General features: G+C 38.3%; 1 protein-coding gene across 1 annotated transcript in view; it reads right to left on the bottom strand.

Annotated features, from left to right (window-relative positions):
• LOC150078290 (myoferlin-like) overlaps positions 1-19672 on the bottom strand; it is a 452265-nt gene that overhangs the window by 92566 nt on the left and 340027 nt on the right. The window contains exon 44 of the mRNA XM_090384525.1: positions 11435-11580. Coding sequence (XP_090240651.1) covers positions 11435-11580 — 146 coding nt within the window. The remainder of the gene's footprint in view (positions 1-11434; positions 11581-19672) is intronic.

The following is a 19672-nucleotide window of genomic DNA, read 5'->3' as shown; positions in this document are numbered from 1 at the left end:
ACTGATGTTCAAGTTCAAGCTCTGGCTTTAATGTGGGCAGCTGAGAGCTTGATGGGTCCCTCAACTTAAATCCTTCCAGGGTATCTACCCTGTTTTTCAAGCTCTCATAAAGGCCCATAACAACACTGAGTTGGCACCTGATTTCCTCACACTCCTTATGTCGAGCATACACACAGACATTCCCCTTGGCAATATCATGTCCCATTCCTGAAAGATCCACAAACATCAAGCAAGCAGTACATTTCAAAAGGTTGTGATTCAGCGGACAACCCCCCCCCCCTCAATTCTGCCCTAAGCTACAGCACTCCCACTACCTTGCCCTTTTGCTTTGCTGCTCTGGTCTGAGACACGATTTCAATTCAATTTAAATACAATTCAAAATATAACACTAATCTTACATCCCAATGTAATATCATTAATAAATACAAAAAACAATGGTCCCAGCACTAAACAATGGGAAATTTCACCAATAACATCAGTCCATGAAGAGCAGTATCCATTAATAAGCACTCTCTGCATTCTCCCACTCAACCATTCCTTTTATCCATAGCAGTAGCTTGCCCTTAATGCCACACAGCTCCAATTTGTACAGCAGTCTTTTACAGGCAAACATATAAGCTTTCCTGAAATCTAAGTAAATAATATCAAATTTATTTTTTGCATCCAGTTCCACCTTTTCTCATCATAGCATCTAATAAGATTGGTCAGACAAAATCACCCTTAAAAAACCCATGCTGTGACTGCAGTATAATTGCATTCCTGACTAATGGTCCTGCATTACTACTCTAACCAGTGCCACCTTTATCTTCCCTGGAAAAGGAGTTACGCTAATGGGGCTGTAATTATTCGTGTCACTCACCCTTTGATCCCCCTTTATGAATTGTGGGCCACATTTGCACATCTCCAGTCAGTTTGTTTACTTATTTTGCTACCTTCCTTAATATAATTGGATAGATCCCATTCACCCTGAGTAAATAAATAGCTGAGGTGAAGCATACAATTCAAGTATATCTGAGTAATTTGTGGAATTCAGTGTTTTCATAGAAGAAAATGAACCAATCACTTGATGAAAGACAGTCCATATCACATGTTTACCTTGGGATTATTATGCTTGTGTTCACAAACTGATTGGGGATTTTCGGATCTCTATAGGCAACAATTGTCTGTTAACTTTACCATACAGGTGGAATGCTGCTTCATCGCTTAAAACAACATTCTAATGAAAGTGCTCATCTTTGTCTATACAACTGAGAATGTGAACAGTGAATTTCTCTCATTGTGGTTTGTTTGTCATGAGGCTTAATTTCCTGGATGATTTGTACTCTTTATAAGCATAAAGTTTCGATTACTTGTGAACCACCTTGTGCAATACTGCTTGTGATATTTGCAGCTGAATGCTTGGCTAGCTGATAGCTTTTCTAGGATTTCAGGTAGATACTTCCTGAATTTCTGAAATATTATCTGCAGATACACTAGCCCACCTGCTCCTTTCTAGTGCAGCACACTGCCATTTCTTGAAACTGTTTCAATCATTGCCTCATTGATTGTTCCTAAGGTGGATCTTTCTGGCATTCTCATTGAAAATGTCTCTTTAAAATCATCGAAAATTTGTATCCCACAGTCACAACATGCATGTTGCTTTCTCCTGCACTGTGGCCACTTTAATGCTGTAGTGACAAATGCTTGCTGGAATCAAGGCTGCCAACTGCATAAGAAAAACTCATTGAGTTGCTCTGATAACTACAGCAAACTATTTTATGATAACTATTACAATCAAATTTTAATTGAACTTCATAACTGAAAAATTTATAGCATCCTATTATATATATATATATATGGGTTTTCAATGTAACTCTTTAAAGAAAAAGTTTAATAACACACACACACACACACACACACACACACACACACAATAAATATTGATACTGGTGTAATGCAATCCTGAGTATATGAGATAATTCTAAAGTTATTAATACTGGTAAGTTCTTCTTTGATACTCCCTTATACTGTCAAGATTAATTTGTGTTTCAGCACTCAAAGGTGCTGAAGGAAAAAAAAGGTGAGGTTTTCACCCCAGATGAGATCCTGATCTTTACGGGATTTGTACTTCTGGAATTCAGATGTTTATTTGAACTTTTTTTTATTATTATTTATTGTACTAGATGATCTGCCAACCCTGCCATATTTAAAAATTATATAGAAACAGCATAACAGTATCATTAGTGATTGCTTTCTTCATTCCTATTAACTTTCAACCTGTGTACAGAAAGCATATATTAATATTCATTTACTCATACAGGTCACAATCATCCTATACAGTTCAGGACATCCCAAAGCCACTTACAATAAGCTATTACCTTTATCCATGAATATACCTGTGTCAACACCTAATTTGTTAGTTCATACCTGCAATTTACATTTCAAAGCTATCTGTACTGTGAGAATCAGAAAGATTGATTTTAAAAATGCAACCAATTTCGGTTCTCAGTTTAGCATAATCCACTGCTCACGAAGGGCAGAATATACTTTGCACCAAATTAGAAGGGCACTTCCTTACAAGATGATTCACATAAACAGATTTTTTCCTCTCAAATTGGCACTCATGATAGGAGCAACCACCAGCTGCACAATGTGAGCAGATTATTTCAGAATCTGCTCACATTGTGAGCAGATTCTGAAATAATCTGCATTCTTTTGTTTTCAACACATTCTCACATTCTTTTGTTTTTAACTTATTAAAGATCATTCAACTGATCTTAAGTAGCCTTGCAGTTCCAACATAAGTTGGACTTTATACATGTGGAAACTTTAAGCAATAAATAAGTTGCAGCTGCATGATTATGATAGCTTATTGGGATAACTTGAGAGGAAAAGCAAGTACAATGGCAAACAACACAGTGAAAAAAACTCCTTGTGAGCCTCTTCTTCATAAAGATGATATCAAGTAATGATTTGTTATTAAGGACTAAATGAATTTTAACAGCAAAAGCATAATGACTGTCAATCTTTTATTGGTATTGAATAGAGGTGAGTAGGTAAGTAGATAAATGTATTTATAGGTGGGTAGAAACTGTATTTAGGGTGCGTAGATAAATGTATTTTTCAAAAATCGTAAGGTGCAGTAGTGGTAAAAAATCTTTACGATTTTTAATTCTTGGTATTTGAAACTGCCGTCACAGTATATTGCCTTCAAATTGTTGGAACCAAGTCGATGTGGAGAATTCACTCTCTCTGAAAATATGAAGAGATCAAAAATAAATGTACTGAAAATATCGTAAAAAACAGTCAGGCCCACTGATTAGCTTTTAAGGCATTTTGCTAATTACATTGATCAGTTGTTCCCTAGAAATGTTAATACAGGAAACACTGGCCATACACAATAGGAAATGTTGGCAATTTGATTTAAGAAAAAAAAAAAAATCTTCATCCAGTGCTGTACTGCAACTAACCGACTCTTTTGAATCCTCCTGCCTTGTTTAAGACTTCCAATAATAGAATCATTATACTGCTTGTTTCTTCATGAAGATCGCGAAAGGGGGGATCATGATTTTCTATCATCTTCAAAAGGGATCTGCCATTCTCTACAAAAGCAGGTTTCAATTCGTGATCAAAATGAATGGTGCGTTTGGATTATTCCATTAACTGCTTGTAGCTTATTTGACCTCAGGTCCTTGAGAATATCACAGACATTCTCTCAGATATTCCAGACAAGCTGTACTGGCTACCCGGGAGTCTAAAACGCTGATGGAACTGATATTTGGGTGACATTCAAGTCAAGCAGACCCAATTTCGGCAAAGTCCGGACTGTCTGTGACAGCCAAATCCTCTGCAAGCACCTTCACAATGGTGGGACTGTTAATAATCCTGGGTATAACCTCCATCCATGCACAAGCACACTGTGCGTGACCACCCAGGTATGAACTAACGTAAGCAGGGGTTGAGGTGTGATGCCCACACCAGATGGAGGAATGCCGCCTCTGTGTTACTAGGCAATACTAGGTGGTAGATGCCTTTCATCAATCGCCACTTTGCTTATTGAAGGCTTGAAGTGGTGGAACCCATGTTTAGTCTCCAGAGCTAAGTTCCAGTAAAACCTTTCCCATCTCTACCATCATGCAGTATAACAGATGAGGTTATGATGAATATCATCCAATCTTCCTTACATTTCGAGGGTATAGCTCTAAAACGGTGTTCGCAGGCCGGTCGATAGTTAGTACACCAGACCGAACCTATTGGTAACTCTTTAGGAGGCTTCCGGATCAGCTATAATATTGCTATCTCTACTCTGCAGATAGTGACTGGAGGAAGTCTGAGTACTGTGTATGAGGGGGGGGGGCATTGTCGAGGCCACGTTATGTCAAGGATCTGGGTATATTCTTACCATTTGTATGCCATATCCAAAAATTTCATTACTTCATACAGAATGTTCCCCCCCCTCACTTTTTTCTTAAAATTGAATATACCATGACTTGTCAAACTAATAGAGTAAGCTTACCCGCAAAAATATCTAAACCTCCCAAACACTTCGTAGTTCACTTAACAAATATCGTGGTCTCAATTCTAATCTCAATGATGTCCATTTCCATTGTAGTCTGCCAAACCCCCCATGTACTTTTTCTGACAGAATCTCAATTATCGGTTGATTCAATTACTGCTCATCTCAGTTGCCCAAATTATTCACTTTATGATTCCTTTCGCCTCAAAGGTGGTACTTGAGCATATGTCCATTCTGATATTCCCTGTCAGAGAATTGGTAATTTGGAATCTCCTCTTTTCGATCTTCTCTGGCTTAAAATCTCTCTACCTCATTGTGTCAAATTTTAAGGGCACAAAAGGTGATATAGTTGTACACGTTGGCACTAATAATATTAAGAGTAGGAGACCGGCAGAATTACTTAACAAGTACAGGTCACTGTTGAACAAAAGCCGAGAATTAGGGTTGAATTTGAAAGTGGCTGCAATTCTGCCCAGACACGATAGGAGGGAGTATATGATGAGAGCCTTGTCGATCAATTAGGCCCTGGAAAGATTGTGCAAGGCTCAAGGGGTAGACTTTTTTTCAACCTGGACTGTACTTGTTAACAGGAGAGATTGCTTCTAGAGGGATGGAATACACTTAAATAGAAAGGGTGCAAGAATATTTGCTGATGCTATCAAGGCAGTGTTAGGTGGGTCGGAAAACTGCTAGCTTGGGGGGAGACAAAGACCAATAGATTGACAGTAGCCACTGGCAGAGGTGAAAGAGATTCTTGCACTGCTTCTATTAGAATGAGCAGAAGCCTGAAAAACAAGATGCATGGTATTTCAGAGACTGCTGGGAGCCATTGCGGTACAAGTAAACACATGGGTTGTGTTAGGGCAGGTATACTTGCATGTACACCAATGCTAGGAGTTTAGTAAATAAATTTGATGAATTTGAGGTATTGCTCAAAACATCGAAGGCAGATATTGTTGGGATATCAGAGACGTGGTGTCACACAGATATAAGGCATGCAGAACTGCAATTTGGGGAGTACAACGTCTACAGAAAGGATAGACAGGATAGGAAGGGGGGAGGGGTTATGCTATTAGTTAAGAAACACATAAAAACCAAGGAAGTGAAGCCAGTCGACATCGCTGGACAGTGCAGTATTGAGTCAGTTTGGTGTGACATAAGCATTGGGAGATCAAAATTGATTTGATACTCTTGATTTGATTAATACTTTGAGTAATACTCTTGATTTGATTATCAGCAGTGATTCTTCATGCATTAAGAATCTGCAGATAAATGAACCACTAGGTAGCAGTGATCACAGTGTGCTGAAGTGGGATTTACTCAAAGAGGTAACTACCATTAGGGGTAAAGGGAAGGGTTATTGCTTCCGTAAAGGCGACTATGATGGACTGAGACAGTATTTAAATTCTATACAGTGGGACCACCTGATGATGTTACCAACAGCAAATTCAAAATGGGAAGCATTCAAAGAACTTATCTTGGAATCTACTAGGCTTTACATATCAACTAAGAAATATTGTTCAAGGTTTAGGCCAAAATGGATGTCAGATGAACTAATGAGGCATATGGCAGAGAAGAAAAATGCATGGGATACTTACAAATTAACACATGACACAGAAGCCTATGATAGAAAAAGTTGATATGCAACCAAGTTACAAAGGAGGTTAGGCAGGCGAAGGCAGATTACGAGAAATCCTTAGCAAGGGATGCAAAGAAAAACAGCAATGAGTTCTTTACTTATGTAAACTCTAGAAGGAAGGGGATGAATCAGATAGGTCCACTTGATATTGATGGGTCAACTGTTGATCCTGCTCAGGTAGCTAACAAACTAAATGAATATTTTGCATCGACATTCACACATGAGGAGTTATTCAGCAAGGGGAATGCCAGAGGTGTATTCAACCCTAGCAGTAAGCTACAGAATCTTGAAATAACTGGGAGTAAAGTGGAGGAGAAACTGTTGAAGATAAACACAAGAAAGGCACCCGGGGTGGATGGGATCTATCCAGTTATATTAAAGGAGGCAGCAAAGGAAGTAAGCAAACCCTTAGCCATAATTATGAGAGCTTCCTTGGACTCAGGGGAGGTACCTATAGACTGGAAATGTGCAAATGTGACCCCAATTCACAAAGGAGGATCAAAGGCTGACACAAGTAATTATAGACCTGTGAGCTTAACTTCTGTTCCAGGAAAATTAATGGAGGCACTGGTTAAAGAAGCACTGCAGGATCATTTAGACAAGACTTCAGTTATAGCTCAGACACAGCATGGTTTTGTTAAGGGGAAGCCTTGCCTGACCAACTTGATTGGATACTATGATGCAGTCACAAAAGAACTGGATGCAGGGAATAACTTTGATATTATATACTTGGATCTTAGAAAGGCTTTTGATACTGTTGCACATGGAAGACTGCTACACAAATTGGAGCAGTGTGACATTGGAGGCAAATTGCTGCTATGGATAAAGGGGTGGTTGAGGGGGAGAAGACAGAGGGTGGTAATCAATGGACACTGCTCATCGTGGACTAATGTTATTAGTGGAGTCCCTTAGGGCTCAGTGTTGGGTCCATTATTGTTTTTTGTATTTATAAATGATATTGATGATGGTATATCAAGCTTAATGTCCAAGTTTGCAGATGATACAAAGGTTGGCAGGGTTGTCAAGGACACTACTGACACTATGCTGCTGCAACAGGATCTGAAAAGGTTGAGCAGATGGGCTGAGAGGTGGCAAATGAAGTTTAACATTGACAAATGTAAAGTACTACACATGGGAAACAGCAACCCCAGAGCAACGTATCAACTCTGTGGTACTACACTGACAGTGGTAGAGAATGAAAGGGACTTGGGGGTGGTTGTGCAGGCAGATATGAAGTTCTCTGAGCAGTGCAGACGAGCTGCAAGAGTAGCTCATGGAGTATTGTCAATGATATACAGGAATTTTTCCAGCAGGAATAAGGAGGTGATTATTCCATTGTATAAGGCAATGGTCAGGACACACCTAGAGTACTGTATACAGGTCTGGAGGCCTCATTTCAAGAAGGATGTAGAGCTGCTGGAACGAGTACAGAGAAGGGCAACAAGATTAGTGAATGGAACAAAGGGGTGCTCTTACGAAGAAAGGCTTAAGTTTTGCAAATTACAGTGTCTGGAGACTAGGCACCAGTGAGGTGATCTGATAGAGGTGTATAAAGCCTTGAATGGTTTAAGCATGCTCAATGCTGATGGGATTCTTCCTCTAGCTCAGAAAAATCACCTGAGAGGACATAAATTCAAATTGAGGAAAGACAGATGTAGGATAGACGTGCGGAAATTTGCCTTTAGCCAGCGGGTGGTTGGTTGGTGGAACAGACTTCCATCCCTTATAGTGGAGGTTGATAGCGTAAATAAGTTTAAGGCTCAGCTGGACAGGTATTTTGAACGAACAGAGGGGTGAAGTGGAAGTGGGTTTTTTTTTTTTTTTTGGCTGATACTGCATAAGCTTGCTTTCTTGCATCAAATGCCTCTACTAATGCTAATGCTAAAAAATTCATCTGTTGTCTCTACAATTCTCCCAACTCCACTAATCACTTGGAACCCTTCCTCTCTTTGCAACTTGACTTTCTCCAGTCCAACTTTCCTAACATTGAGGTAATTTTCCTAGATGATTTTAATGTTCACAACTCCAGCCGGCTTCCATTTTCTAGTCGCACCGACCCAGCTGGTCGAGATGCTGAAGCTTTTGCAATTTCTAATGACCTTGCACAGATTTTACATACCTACAAGAATACCGGGCAATCCTCTAATGGTGCCTTTAGAGAAGGCTCCATTAGAGAGCCTTCATGGCTATTCCCAACCTTGTATTGTTTGGCATTACAAGAATGCAAAATTGGATGACCTGCGAGATTTCTTTTCTTATTTTCCTTGGTCGGACTACCGTTTCAAAACTTCTGATGTCAACGTTTGCTCATATCGTGTCAGTGAAATTATTCTTGTAGGAATGGAATCCTTTATCCCACACTCCACTTTAAAATCTCGTCCTTCATCTAAACCTTGGTTGTCCAATATGTGCTAAGGCTGTTCAAGAGAAGAATGTTGCATATCATAATTGGCTTGTTTCCAATTCTTCAGTTTCATTTTCTGCCTACACCAAAGCTCGCAACAATTGTAAAGCAGTTATTAATCAGTCCAAACTACAGTTTGAACGGGTTAAGAGTAGAAAACTTGCTTCTTGCCCTAATGGTAGCCGAGCATTCTGGTCTCTTGCCAAAGCTACTGGCCATAGATTTTGCCCATCCTGCTCCCACCTCTGTCAGAACCAGATGGTTTTGTTTTCACTTCAGCCAAGGATAAAGTTGACCTGCTAGCATTCCATTTTTCTTCCAACTCATGTATTAATGATCTTGGTAAAACACCTCCCATCATTCCCAAAACACTCCATTCAATGTCTCCTGTGGTCTTCCTTCAAAAGGATGTCAGAAGGATTTTGACGAATCTTGATGCTAAGAAAGCTCCAGGTCCTGATGGTATTTCTCCACTTATTTTCAAAATCTGTGCTTCTGAACTTGCTCCTGTTCTTTGACACCTTTTTTTCACTTTCTTATTCGAAAAGTGTTTTTCCTTCTGCTTGGAAATTTGCTCATATCCAGACAGATCCTAAAAAGGGTGACAAGTCCCTCTCATCCAATTATCAGTCCATTGCAATTACTTCTACTCTTTCTAAAGTAATGGAGAAATCAATTAACCACCAACCCAAACTACCTAGAAACCTTCTGTCTGATCAACGATCGCCAGTATGAATTCTGTCAGTGTCGATCCACTTGTGATATTCTGGCTTATGTTACTCATTTATGGACAAATTCCGTGGAAAATTTTGGTGAAACACAAGTAATTGATGATAGTCTGAGAGTGATGAAACACAAGTAATCTGAGAGTGATGATAGATGGCTCTCTGTCTTCTAACTTCTCCACTAATGCTGGTGTCCCCCTAGGTTCAGTTCTTTCCCAAACTCTTTTCCTCTTGTATATTAATGACCTTCTTCCTATCACTTTTGCCGATGATAGCACATTATATTGCACTTTCCATTTTGAAAAACCTTGCCCTGCTCAATCAGCTTCAACTTCTCGAATATCCGCTACCAATTCCTTAAATGCTGATCTCCAGTGGGGCAATGTCAACTTAGTTGATTTCAATCCTTCTAAAACTCAGTCTTATATCTCGCAAAAAGGATTCGTCTGCTCCCATGCTTATCTTGGTAACACTCCGATTTCAAGGCCAAATGATATATCTCTTTTGGGGATAACCCTGACTTCTAATCTCTCTTGGCACAAGCACATTACAAATATTGCTTCCTCTGCATCTAAAAAAACTTGGCTTTCTCTTTCGCTCTCGACCTTACTTTTTTCCCAAACAGCTGTGCACTCTGTACAAATTGCAAATCTGCCCTATCATGGAATATTGCCCACAACTAGGGCAGTGCCCCCAAAATCTCTCCATGCTTCTAGATTCCATTCAGGAGAGGGCAGTTAAGGTAATTAATGACTCCTCTCTAACAGAGTCTTTCTCCACTTTCTGTCTCGTAGACGTACTATTTCTGCTGCATGCCTTTTCTACAGATACTTCCATGGGCACTGTTCTTCTGAATTGGCTTCTATAATTCCTGCTCTCTCTTTCAAAACAATCCAAACAGGTGCCGCCACCAGCCAATATCCATTTTGCTGTCCAACTTCAAACTCCCAGGACGAACTTTTCATCTTCCTCATTTATTCATTCAACTGCCGTTTTCTGGAAAAATCTTCCTTCATACGTATTCCCTGAAAATTACAGTCTACAGAAGTTAAAGTCTAATGTCTTCTTTCATCTTCTCAACCTCCAACCCAAGCTGGGTACTAAGTACTTTAGGTTCTAATACCTCTCGTGTTTGGGGTTTTCATAAAAAAAAAACCAAAAAAAAAAAACCAAATATAATGTCCAGGTCTTGAAGACACAACTGCAATCGAAGCTTACTACTTGTATATTTCTAGGACATTAAAGCCTTAAACTACAAGACTGAGTATATACCTCTTGACAGTTATCATATTGTGTAAATAACATATAATTAGGTTATCAGCTCTTGCTCCTTCACCTGCCCACCAATGAATGCTCAAGCAACCTGAAAATGACTAGGAATGAGTGCCAAAAGACTTCTCTATGGGAAAGCATTACTTATTTGAAATATAAGAGATAAGTCAACTTGTGAAGGATTGCACAATGAGATGTTGTTTAAGTATAATGATTTCCCTTTTACAAAATTATTTTAATTATGTACAGAACTGATGCATATGCACTGACTTGCATATCAGTCTTTTGTGGAATGCTTCCAGCCAACTCTTCCAAATGTGACAAGTAAAATAAGATGAAAAAAACAAATTAATGAATTCCCTCACTCATAGAGATATGACCAAATCCAAGGCGCAAAGGAATCAAAAGCCAAGAGCCCCAACCCGACTCCGAAACATATCAAACCACCGCAGCAAGACCATGAGTGCGAGAAAACATTGTCTCAGAATAAATAGTTAAAACTGCTTCTGATAATAAATAATTAAAATCACTATTAAAATCGCAATTAAAAAGATTTAAAAACATGATTAAAATTAAAAGGATTAAAAGTAGCAATTTGGATGAATACTCAAATTAAAAGAAATGCACAGCTGGTTCCGTCCTAGGAAGGGAAACAGCTGTGCATTTCGTTTAATTTGAGTATTCATCCAAAGTGAGGGAATTGATTAATTAATTTTTTTCATCTTATTTTATTCATCACATTTGGGAGAGAATTGACTGGAAGCATTCCAAGAAAAAGATTGAGGTAATCTGTTATTTTTTTAATATATTAAAAAATTGTGGAAGTTATTGAGCCCTGTAGCTCTGAATTTTTTTACTATATTAATAATGATATTGAGTTATAAAATAGTTATCATTACCAAAGTCACTAAGCATGTAAGTGTGGTTGCCAACAATAAGTGTTGTTTGGTCTACATATTGTGGGGGAGCTATATTTTGGACACTACACACATCCCATAATATCTGACGAGGGGTCTTGCTATCACGCCATCTATTTGGACCACATCTAGAAAAGTACAACATTCAGAATTCAGCATAAGAAATATCTAAAGCTTTGTAGAATTTTCTAACAATCTGATTGCACATATAAATAAGATATATACTTGCTGCCATTAGATTTAAAATTGCTGAAATGCAGGATGTGCCATAATTTACACTTTTAAAACTAAATATCATTAATATTTTATTCATAATGTTCTAATTGTTGGTGTTGTTTTCTTTCTGCATTTTAAAATAAAAAGATGAAGAAATGAGATAATTTTAATAGTAAAGTTTTTCTACAATCTTTGTAGTGCAACTCTAATCTACAAAGGATAGCCAAAACATCAACTCTGTACAACAATTAAAACCAGCAATTTATGAACAATTAAGAAATTCAGATTACTAGAAGTACTGTAGAACCTTCAATACTATGTTCTACCAGAAATACAGATAATGGTGTGCGAGTTAGTGAAACTTTGTTAAACTTTATTAATCTTCAAAAAAAAAAAATAATAATAAATAAATAAAATAATGATAGCTATTACCTGAGCTGAAACTGTTACAAATATTCTGTTATGAGGAGATTATAACAGTTTCGGTTCACATATATAAAGCTTATATTCCAAAATTATATCAAGCCCTAAATGATAAGATTCTTTCTGAGAAGAATGGTTATTCTTGTTTATACTCCGGCATTGATGTTTGTATTGACAATAAATTATCAATACAAACATCAAATCTTATTTAGCAGTCACAGGCATGAACTCCAGTCCACTCAAAGAGTGCATGCTTCTGCACTCTCACTGCTGACCAGTCAGCTACGTCATTATAAAAAAAAAAAAAAAAATTGGTGAGCATGCAGATTTTCTCATTGAAATTATTTTAGCTGAATGACACAATTTTCAAACTGCGCAGCAATGTCAGTTTCCATAATTGTGTTTATTGGGAACCTGATAAAACAAATCTGGAGGGTGAAAGTCAATTAAGTACTCCTGGGTGATATGTAATCTAAATGACATCACATAGAGGTAGTAACAAGTGGGGGGGAAGGCATTCTAAGCTACACTGCTCGAAAAAAATTAACACAACACTTAGAAAACAGTAACTCATGCAGCTTATCTTGAAATATGGAGGGGAACAAAATTTGGTATGTGGTGTGCTACAGAATAATGATGAAATGTAGAGACAGCGAGAAGCTTTGGACAGGTATAAGGATCATTTATAAGAATTGGATATGAATTACCAAAAAGGTCACATTACAGAAGTCGATACAAGATGCTCATAAATATGATCGCATTACATCAGTATGGCATATGATCCCCTCCAATGGCTAAACAGACCTGACAGCAGTGAACCATGCTCTATATAAGGGAGTCTATAAGATTCTGTGGCATCAAATCCCATCATTCCACCAGTGCAGACCTCAGCTAACCAAGTGACCGAGGAGTTGGCTGTCTGTGTGCAGTGCAACCCCCAAGAGCATCCCACACATATTTGATTGGATTTAAGTCTGGTGGTTGTGCTGGCCACAGCAGTCATTGGCTATCTTCAGTTTCAAAATATTCCTCCACCACTTGAACTCTGTGTAGTGGGATTGTCACACATGAAAAAAAAAAAACTGGGCCAACCGCACCCCTAAAAAATTGCACATAGGGTTCAGGGATCTGTTCTCGGTACCTCTGCGCAGTTATCACATCCCTAACAAAAACACAAAGAGGGGTATGGCCATTGATCATTATTCTACCCTACACAAGAACACTGCCTCTACCGTAAGTGTTCCTTTCTCTGAGACTAGAGGATAGTACCGCATTCCTCATTGTCTCTGGATGAAATAATGTCTAAAATCTGTTTGTAGGCTAAAACAGGATTCAGAGAACAGACCTGTACCTAATTTGTCAGGGTTCCAAGTAACAAGTTCATGGCACCGGTTTTGATGAGCTCTGCAGTGGTTTGGGGTTAATGGGATATAAATCACTGCCTTCCGTCTGTAGAGTCCACTTGAATTGAGCCTTCTTAACACAGTCCAGTTGGAAATATTTTCACCTGTGGCTGCAGCAACCTCAAGAGACAGTTGATGAGAAGGCACTGTAAGGTTCTGTCTTGCTGTTAGAGCCAAATAGTAGTCTGCTCTGGTTGATGTATCCCTCGGGTGACCTTGGCCAGCTCTTCTTGTAATGGTTTGTTGGCGAAGGTAAAAAAAGCCTGCGTGAGAAGCACGCAAAAGTTTGATGAAATTTACCGGTAAAAGTACTTGGCCATAAAGGCATTTGTATTGTTGCTCGCTCAGTAAACGAACGGTGGGTGTTATCGGTCAGAAGTAGAAATAGAATCCCATGGGAGCTTGAAACCCTCCCAAAATGGATGGGGTACCTGACCTTTTTTCTTTAGAATCACTGGTGGACTAGGTGATAAACTGTTTATTAAGATAAAAAAAAAAGGCAAAGGAAGCCCACATGAGAAGCACGGCAATTTTCAAAAAAGTTTACCGGACCACGTTACGAACATTTTTTACGATGTTAGAACTTCCAATATGACTCTGTTCGTGATTCAATTAGTTAATTCAATTAGTGATTCTAAAGAAAAAAGGTCAGGTTACCCCCCCTCCACTTTGGGGGGGTTTCAAGCTCTGTGGAATTCAACTTCTACTCCAGACCGATAACACCAACCATCTGTTTACTGAGTGAGCAACAATACAAATGCCGTTACTACAAAGTACTTTTACCGGTAAATTTCATTGAACTTTTGCGTGCTTCTCGTGCAGGCTTTCTTTACCTTAGCCGGTTTGTCTCTTGAAACTGCTTCCATAGTGCTGAGATGACACTGTGTGACACATTCAGCCAATGTGTCACCTCTGCCTGCTCAGTTTCAAGTAGTCCAATGGCCCACCATTGGACTACTTGAAAGCATCATCCAAAAGCATCATCTAAACAATGATGACTTGCCATCCTGAGTACTAGAGATATGGCTATCCCACTGAGCAAGCCAAAAAAACGAGAATGAAGTGATGTGATCGTAACCTGTGTTTATATAGACATGAATAATTTGCATAATGTGTGGCTCTATAAGGTAGTATATTGATTTCTATTGGATACTCTGAATTTGCATGCCGGTATGCCTATTATATCAGATAGGTCTATTTTATTGCCGGTATGCTTATTTTATTGTAAACGGTGTTGCCTTTGGCAACACTGTTTACAATAAAATATTCATAAAAAACATTTTGTTCTGTTAATTTTTGCAAGCAGTGTATATGTGGGTTGTTTATTATAGCAGTATAAAACTGATGTTGATATAGCAAATCCTATAGTAGGTAGATGTGCTAACAAACTGAAAAATATCAATAATTACCCAAAACTAATGTCAGTTCATGGCTTGCATGACTGTTTCACTTCATCAGAGATGAATATAAATATATTTTAATATGCAGTTTTTAAATACATATACATTTAACATTTATAGTGACACACAAATATAGTTCAATAGTAGCACAGACTAAATCAAGCACAATCTGCATCGTTGGAGGTGGATGGAAATCTGCAGGGCTTTATACAGTTCACTGTAGCGCCTGCTTCAAACATTCACGAGTAACGTAACAGGTTAGTGCATTAGCATCACATTTGTACATAAGTGAATCACTGAAATGGTATCATTTTATTGTATCTCATATTGTGAATACCTTCACAATGCACATAAGTGAATCACCATTTCAGTGATTCACTTATGTACAAATATGATGATAGGCTTGGCACATCCAGGGTCCTGAGCTGGATATTATCATTGTTCTCTTTCTTCGTGATTCCCTTCTACTTCCGACACACTCTCTCTCTCTCTCTCTCTCTCTCTCTCTCTCTCTCTCTCTCTCTCTCTCTCTCTCTCTCTCTCTCGGGTAACTCAATTTTTTTGGCTTTTGTAGCATAAGCCTCAGGCTTCCTTGCACTATATGACTAATAATAATGCACTAACCTATTACATTACGTGAATTTCCTGTAAGTTGAGACTTTAGCCCTTAAAATCTTTTTCACATCCATAAATAATAATTGTCATAATAAACACTGGTGAAAATGCTGTAGAGAAGGCTGGAAGAGGCAACCAATATGGCACATAAACAAAGAACTGAAGAAAGGAGAAGCAATGGTCAGCAAGGAAAGAATGTCCTGACTACTAACATATAGGTCTCATTGAAGTCAGGGTGTTTTGGGAAGACCGCATTGCTTTGATGCCATAGTCTTACTCTGAGCCATTGCACTGCAATTAGTATTAATTGCAGTGCAATGGCTTTCTTGCATCATTCACCACTATTAGTGGTGAATGATGCAAAAAAGTAAGCTTATATAGAATCAGCCAAAAAAAAAAAAAAAAACACCACTACACATTTCACCCGTCCATACCCTCTAAGAATTTGTCTATTTCTTTGTCTTCCTCAAATTTATTCAAACCATCCACTTCCACAACAACAGATGGACGTCTGTTCCAACAATCAACTACCCACTGGCTGAAGGCGAACTTCTCCACCCTTATCCTTCAACTTAAACTTATGCCTACTCATATGTGTAGTCTCAGTAAGAGGAAGAATGCCATTCACATTCAGCTTATTCAATCCATTCAATGCCTTAAACATGTCAATCAGATCGCCTTGCAGGTGTCTAGTCTTCAGAAACTGCAATTTTCAGAACTTAAGTCTTTCTAGGTAAGAGCACCCTTTTCTTCCCTTCATTCCAGTAGATCAACATCCTTCCTGAAGACATGTATACAGTACTCAAGATGTGGCCTAACTATAGCCTCTCTGCTAGCAAAGTTTCTGTATATCATTGACAAAACTGCATGAGCTGTCCTGCCAGCATATCTGCACTGCTCAGAGAATTTCATATCTGACTGCATGATTACCCCCAAGTGTTTTTCATTTTCTACTCATGTAGCACCACACAGCTGATAAGTTAATTTCGGATTACTGCTACCCATATGCAGTACCTAGAATTTGTCAATGTTAAACTTCAACTATCATTTCTCAGCCCATCAATCCAATTTTCCTAGATCTTGTTGAATAGCTCACTGATTACTGTTAATCATCCTGCCAAAATTGGATTATTAAACCTGATATACCTTCATCAATATCATTATTAATAAATATTGAAAACAACAATGGGCCCAGCACTGAACCCTGGGAGACTCCACTGATAACATTAGTCCAAGAAGAGCAGTGCCCATTGATAACTTCTTCCATTGAACCACCTCTTTATCCATAGCAGTAACTTGCTCTTAATGTTACATTGCTCCAGTCTATTCAGTTGTCTTATGAGCAACAGTATCAAAAACCTTTGTTTGTTATTTGGTTTTTAGGAGCATTAGCAACTAAGACCATATTGCTCCGGGGTTATGGGGTGGTCATTCCCTGACCTTTCCGCAACCTCCGTATTTGGTGGTCACGGGCTCGAACCCCGGTATAATCAAGAAATGTGTGCTATGCACTGCTGCTCCTGCCCACCTGGCTAGGTAGGTGCCTCAAAAACCTTTCTGAAATCCAAGTAAAGTCCGACCTCTATATAACGAAATTGATCATTCCTTGAAAAAATTTGTTATACAGAAACTTCATTATAAAGAAATATGACCTTTTCAACAATGAAAAATACTGTAAGTTCAGAAATGCAGTAAAAGATGGGAAAGAAGTGGGAATGAATACATTTTCTAACATTTTAAAACAATTTATTAATACATACGTATTAAGAAATGACTACTTACATGATGCCCACAATTTATTAGTACACTTTTAAGAATTATGTCGTAAAATATTTGGTTATTTTTTGTTGAACACTGGATTCTACTGTTCACAAAAATATTTGCATTTGTTTAAACTTTAAACACAGAGATATATTTTCTATTATATTTTCTTCCCACTGCCATTGCCAGGTGGTTTGGTAGACAGGAGTGTAAAGAATTATCTTTATAGTCCGGATATCAGGGTTTACTCGAGTAACAATTACCTGCAGTAATGTTACCCTCGGGTAACATTACTGCAGGTATTAGCTTAGTGGATAATGGGGGAGGTTAATGCATATTTAAGGATATGTGATAAAAAATAAATATTGTTTAAATTAAAATAGAATAAGATAAAATCAAATAAACTAAATTATATAAACTACATAATATTGTCAGAAAACTTTACCAGTCAAGACCTTTTTCTAGGGTGGTTGATAGGAATTGACCTAGGTCATAGTATACTTCTGAGTTGAGCAGGAGGGATTGTGTGGTTGGAGGGTTGATTGTGGTTAAAAAGTTTAAACATTTTTAATTTGGGTTAGGACTCTATTCTTACAGATAAAAAACAGCCACATACACATCTTTAAGAATAGAGTCCTTTTACTGGAAAATGAAAAAGACCCGGGAGTAATTGTGAAGTGGGATATTAAGTTCTCTGAGTAGTGCAGACAGTCTGCCAGGACAGCTCATGGGGTTTTGTCAATAATATACAGAAATTTTGCTAGAAAGGATAAGGAGGAGATTATCCCACTGTATATGGCAACAGTCAGGCCACATCTTGAGTACTGAATACAGGTCTGAAGGCCTCATTTTAGGAAGGATGAAGAGCTGCTGGGACAAGTACAGAGAAGGGAAATGAGGTTGGTGAATAGAGCAAAGGGTTGCTCTTACAAAGAAAGGCTTAAGTTCTGCAAATTACAGTGTCTGGAAACTAGGCAACCGCAAGGTGATCTGATTGAAGTGTATAAGACCTTGAATGGTTTGAGCAAGCTGAATGCCGATGGGATTCTTCCTCTTGGCCAGATTAGTCACCTGAAGAGACGTAAATTAGAATTGAGGAAAGATAGTTGTAGAATAGATGTGCAGAAATTTGCCTTTAGCCGGCAGGTGGTTGATTGCTGGAACAAAAGTTCCATCTGTTGTTGCAGAAGTTGGCAGCTTAAATAAATTCAAGGCAGAACTAGACAAACATTTGTGGTGAATGGATGGGTGAAATGGGATGGATTTTTTTTTTTTTTTTTTTTTGGCTGATGCTATATAAGCTTGCTTTCTTGCATCATATGTCTCTACTAATGCTAACAAGATAAATGGAAAGGAAATGAAGGAATGCATTCTAGAACTTATTCCATCTTCTTCACTTTGAAATAATATATTATTTTACATTTATTTCTATACATTGTACTCTTTTCACTAGGCATGTTTGCAAATGTCTCTTGGAAATAAGCATAGAAATTGTAAATAATTTACCTTCAAATAGTATGTGGTTAAATTCTCTGCATACATATCCTGCAACCATCCTTCCTCAATTTAAATTTATGCTCCCTTGTGTGTTGTCTGAGCAAGAGGAAGGATACCAATCAGCATTTAGCTTATTCAATACATTCAAAGCCATAAATATCTCGATCAGATTTTCTTGTGGGTGCATAATCTCTAGATGCTGCAAATTGCATAACTGAAAACTTTCTCAGCAAGCACCCTTTTGTTCCCTCCCCTCACTAATCTCATTGGCCTTCTCTGCATGCACCAATCCACATCCTTCCTAAAATGAGGTATTCAGACCTATACACACAGTACTCAAGATGTGCCTAACCATTGCCTTATACATGAAGATAATTACTACCTTATCCCTACTGGAAAAATTACTGTATATCATTGAGAAAACCCCATGAACTTTCTAGCAACCCTCTGCTCTGCTCAGAGAACTTTGTCTTACTGCGGATATCATCTTTTAAGGGCACAAAAGGTGATACAGTTGTACATGTTGGCACTAATGATATCAAGAGTAGGAGACCGGCAGAATTACTTAACAAGTACAGGTCACTGTTGAAAAAAAGCCACGAATTAGGGTTGAATTTGAAAGTGTCTGCAATTCTGCCCTGACACGATAGGAGGGAGTATATGATGAGAGCATTGTCGATCAATTTGGCCCTGGAAAGATTGTGCAAGGCTCAAGGGGTAGAATTTTTTTCAGCCTGGTCTGTACTTGTTAACAGGAGAGACTACTACTACTACTACAGGGATGGGATACACTTAAATAGAAAGGGTGCAAGAATATTTGCTGATGCTATCGAGGCAGTGTTAGGTGGGTCGGAAAACAGCTGGCGTGGGGGGGGATACAAGGACTAATAGATTAACAGTAGCCA

Source organism: Mastigoproctus giganteus, chromosome 11, assembly GCF_048544385.1.
Source record: "Mastigoproctus giganteus isolate SK-2022 chromosome 11, ASM4854438v1, whole genome shotgun sequence".
In the NCBI taxonomy this organism is placed as follows: domain Eukaryota; kingdom Metazoa; phylum Arthropoda; class Arachnida; order Uropygi; family Thelyphonidae; genus Mastigoproctus; species Mastigoproctus giganteus.
Note: the sequence above shows the minus strand (reverse complement) of the source record. Positions and strands in the feature narration are given on the sequence as shown.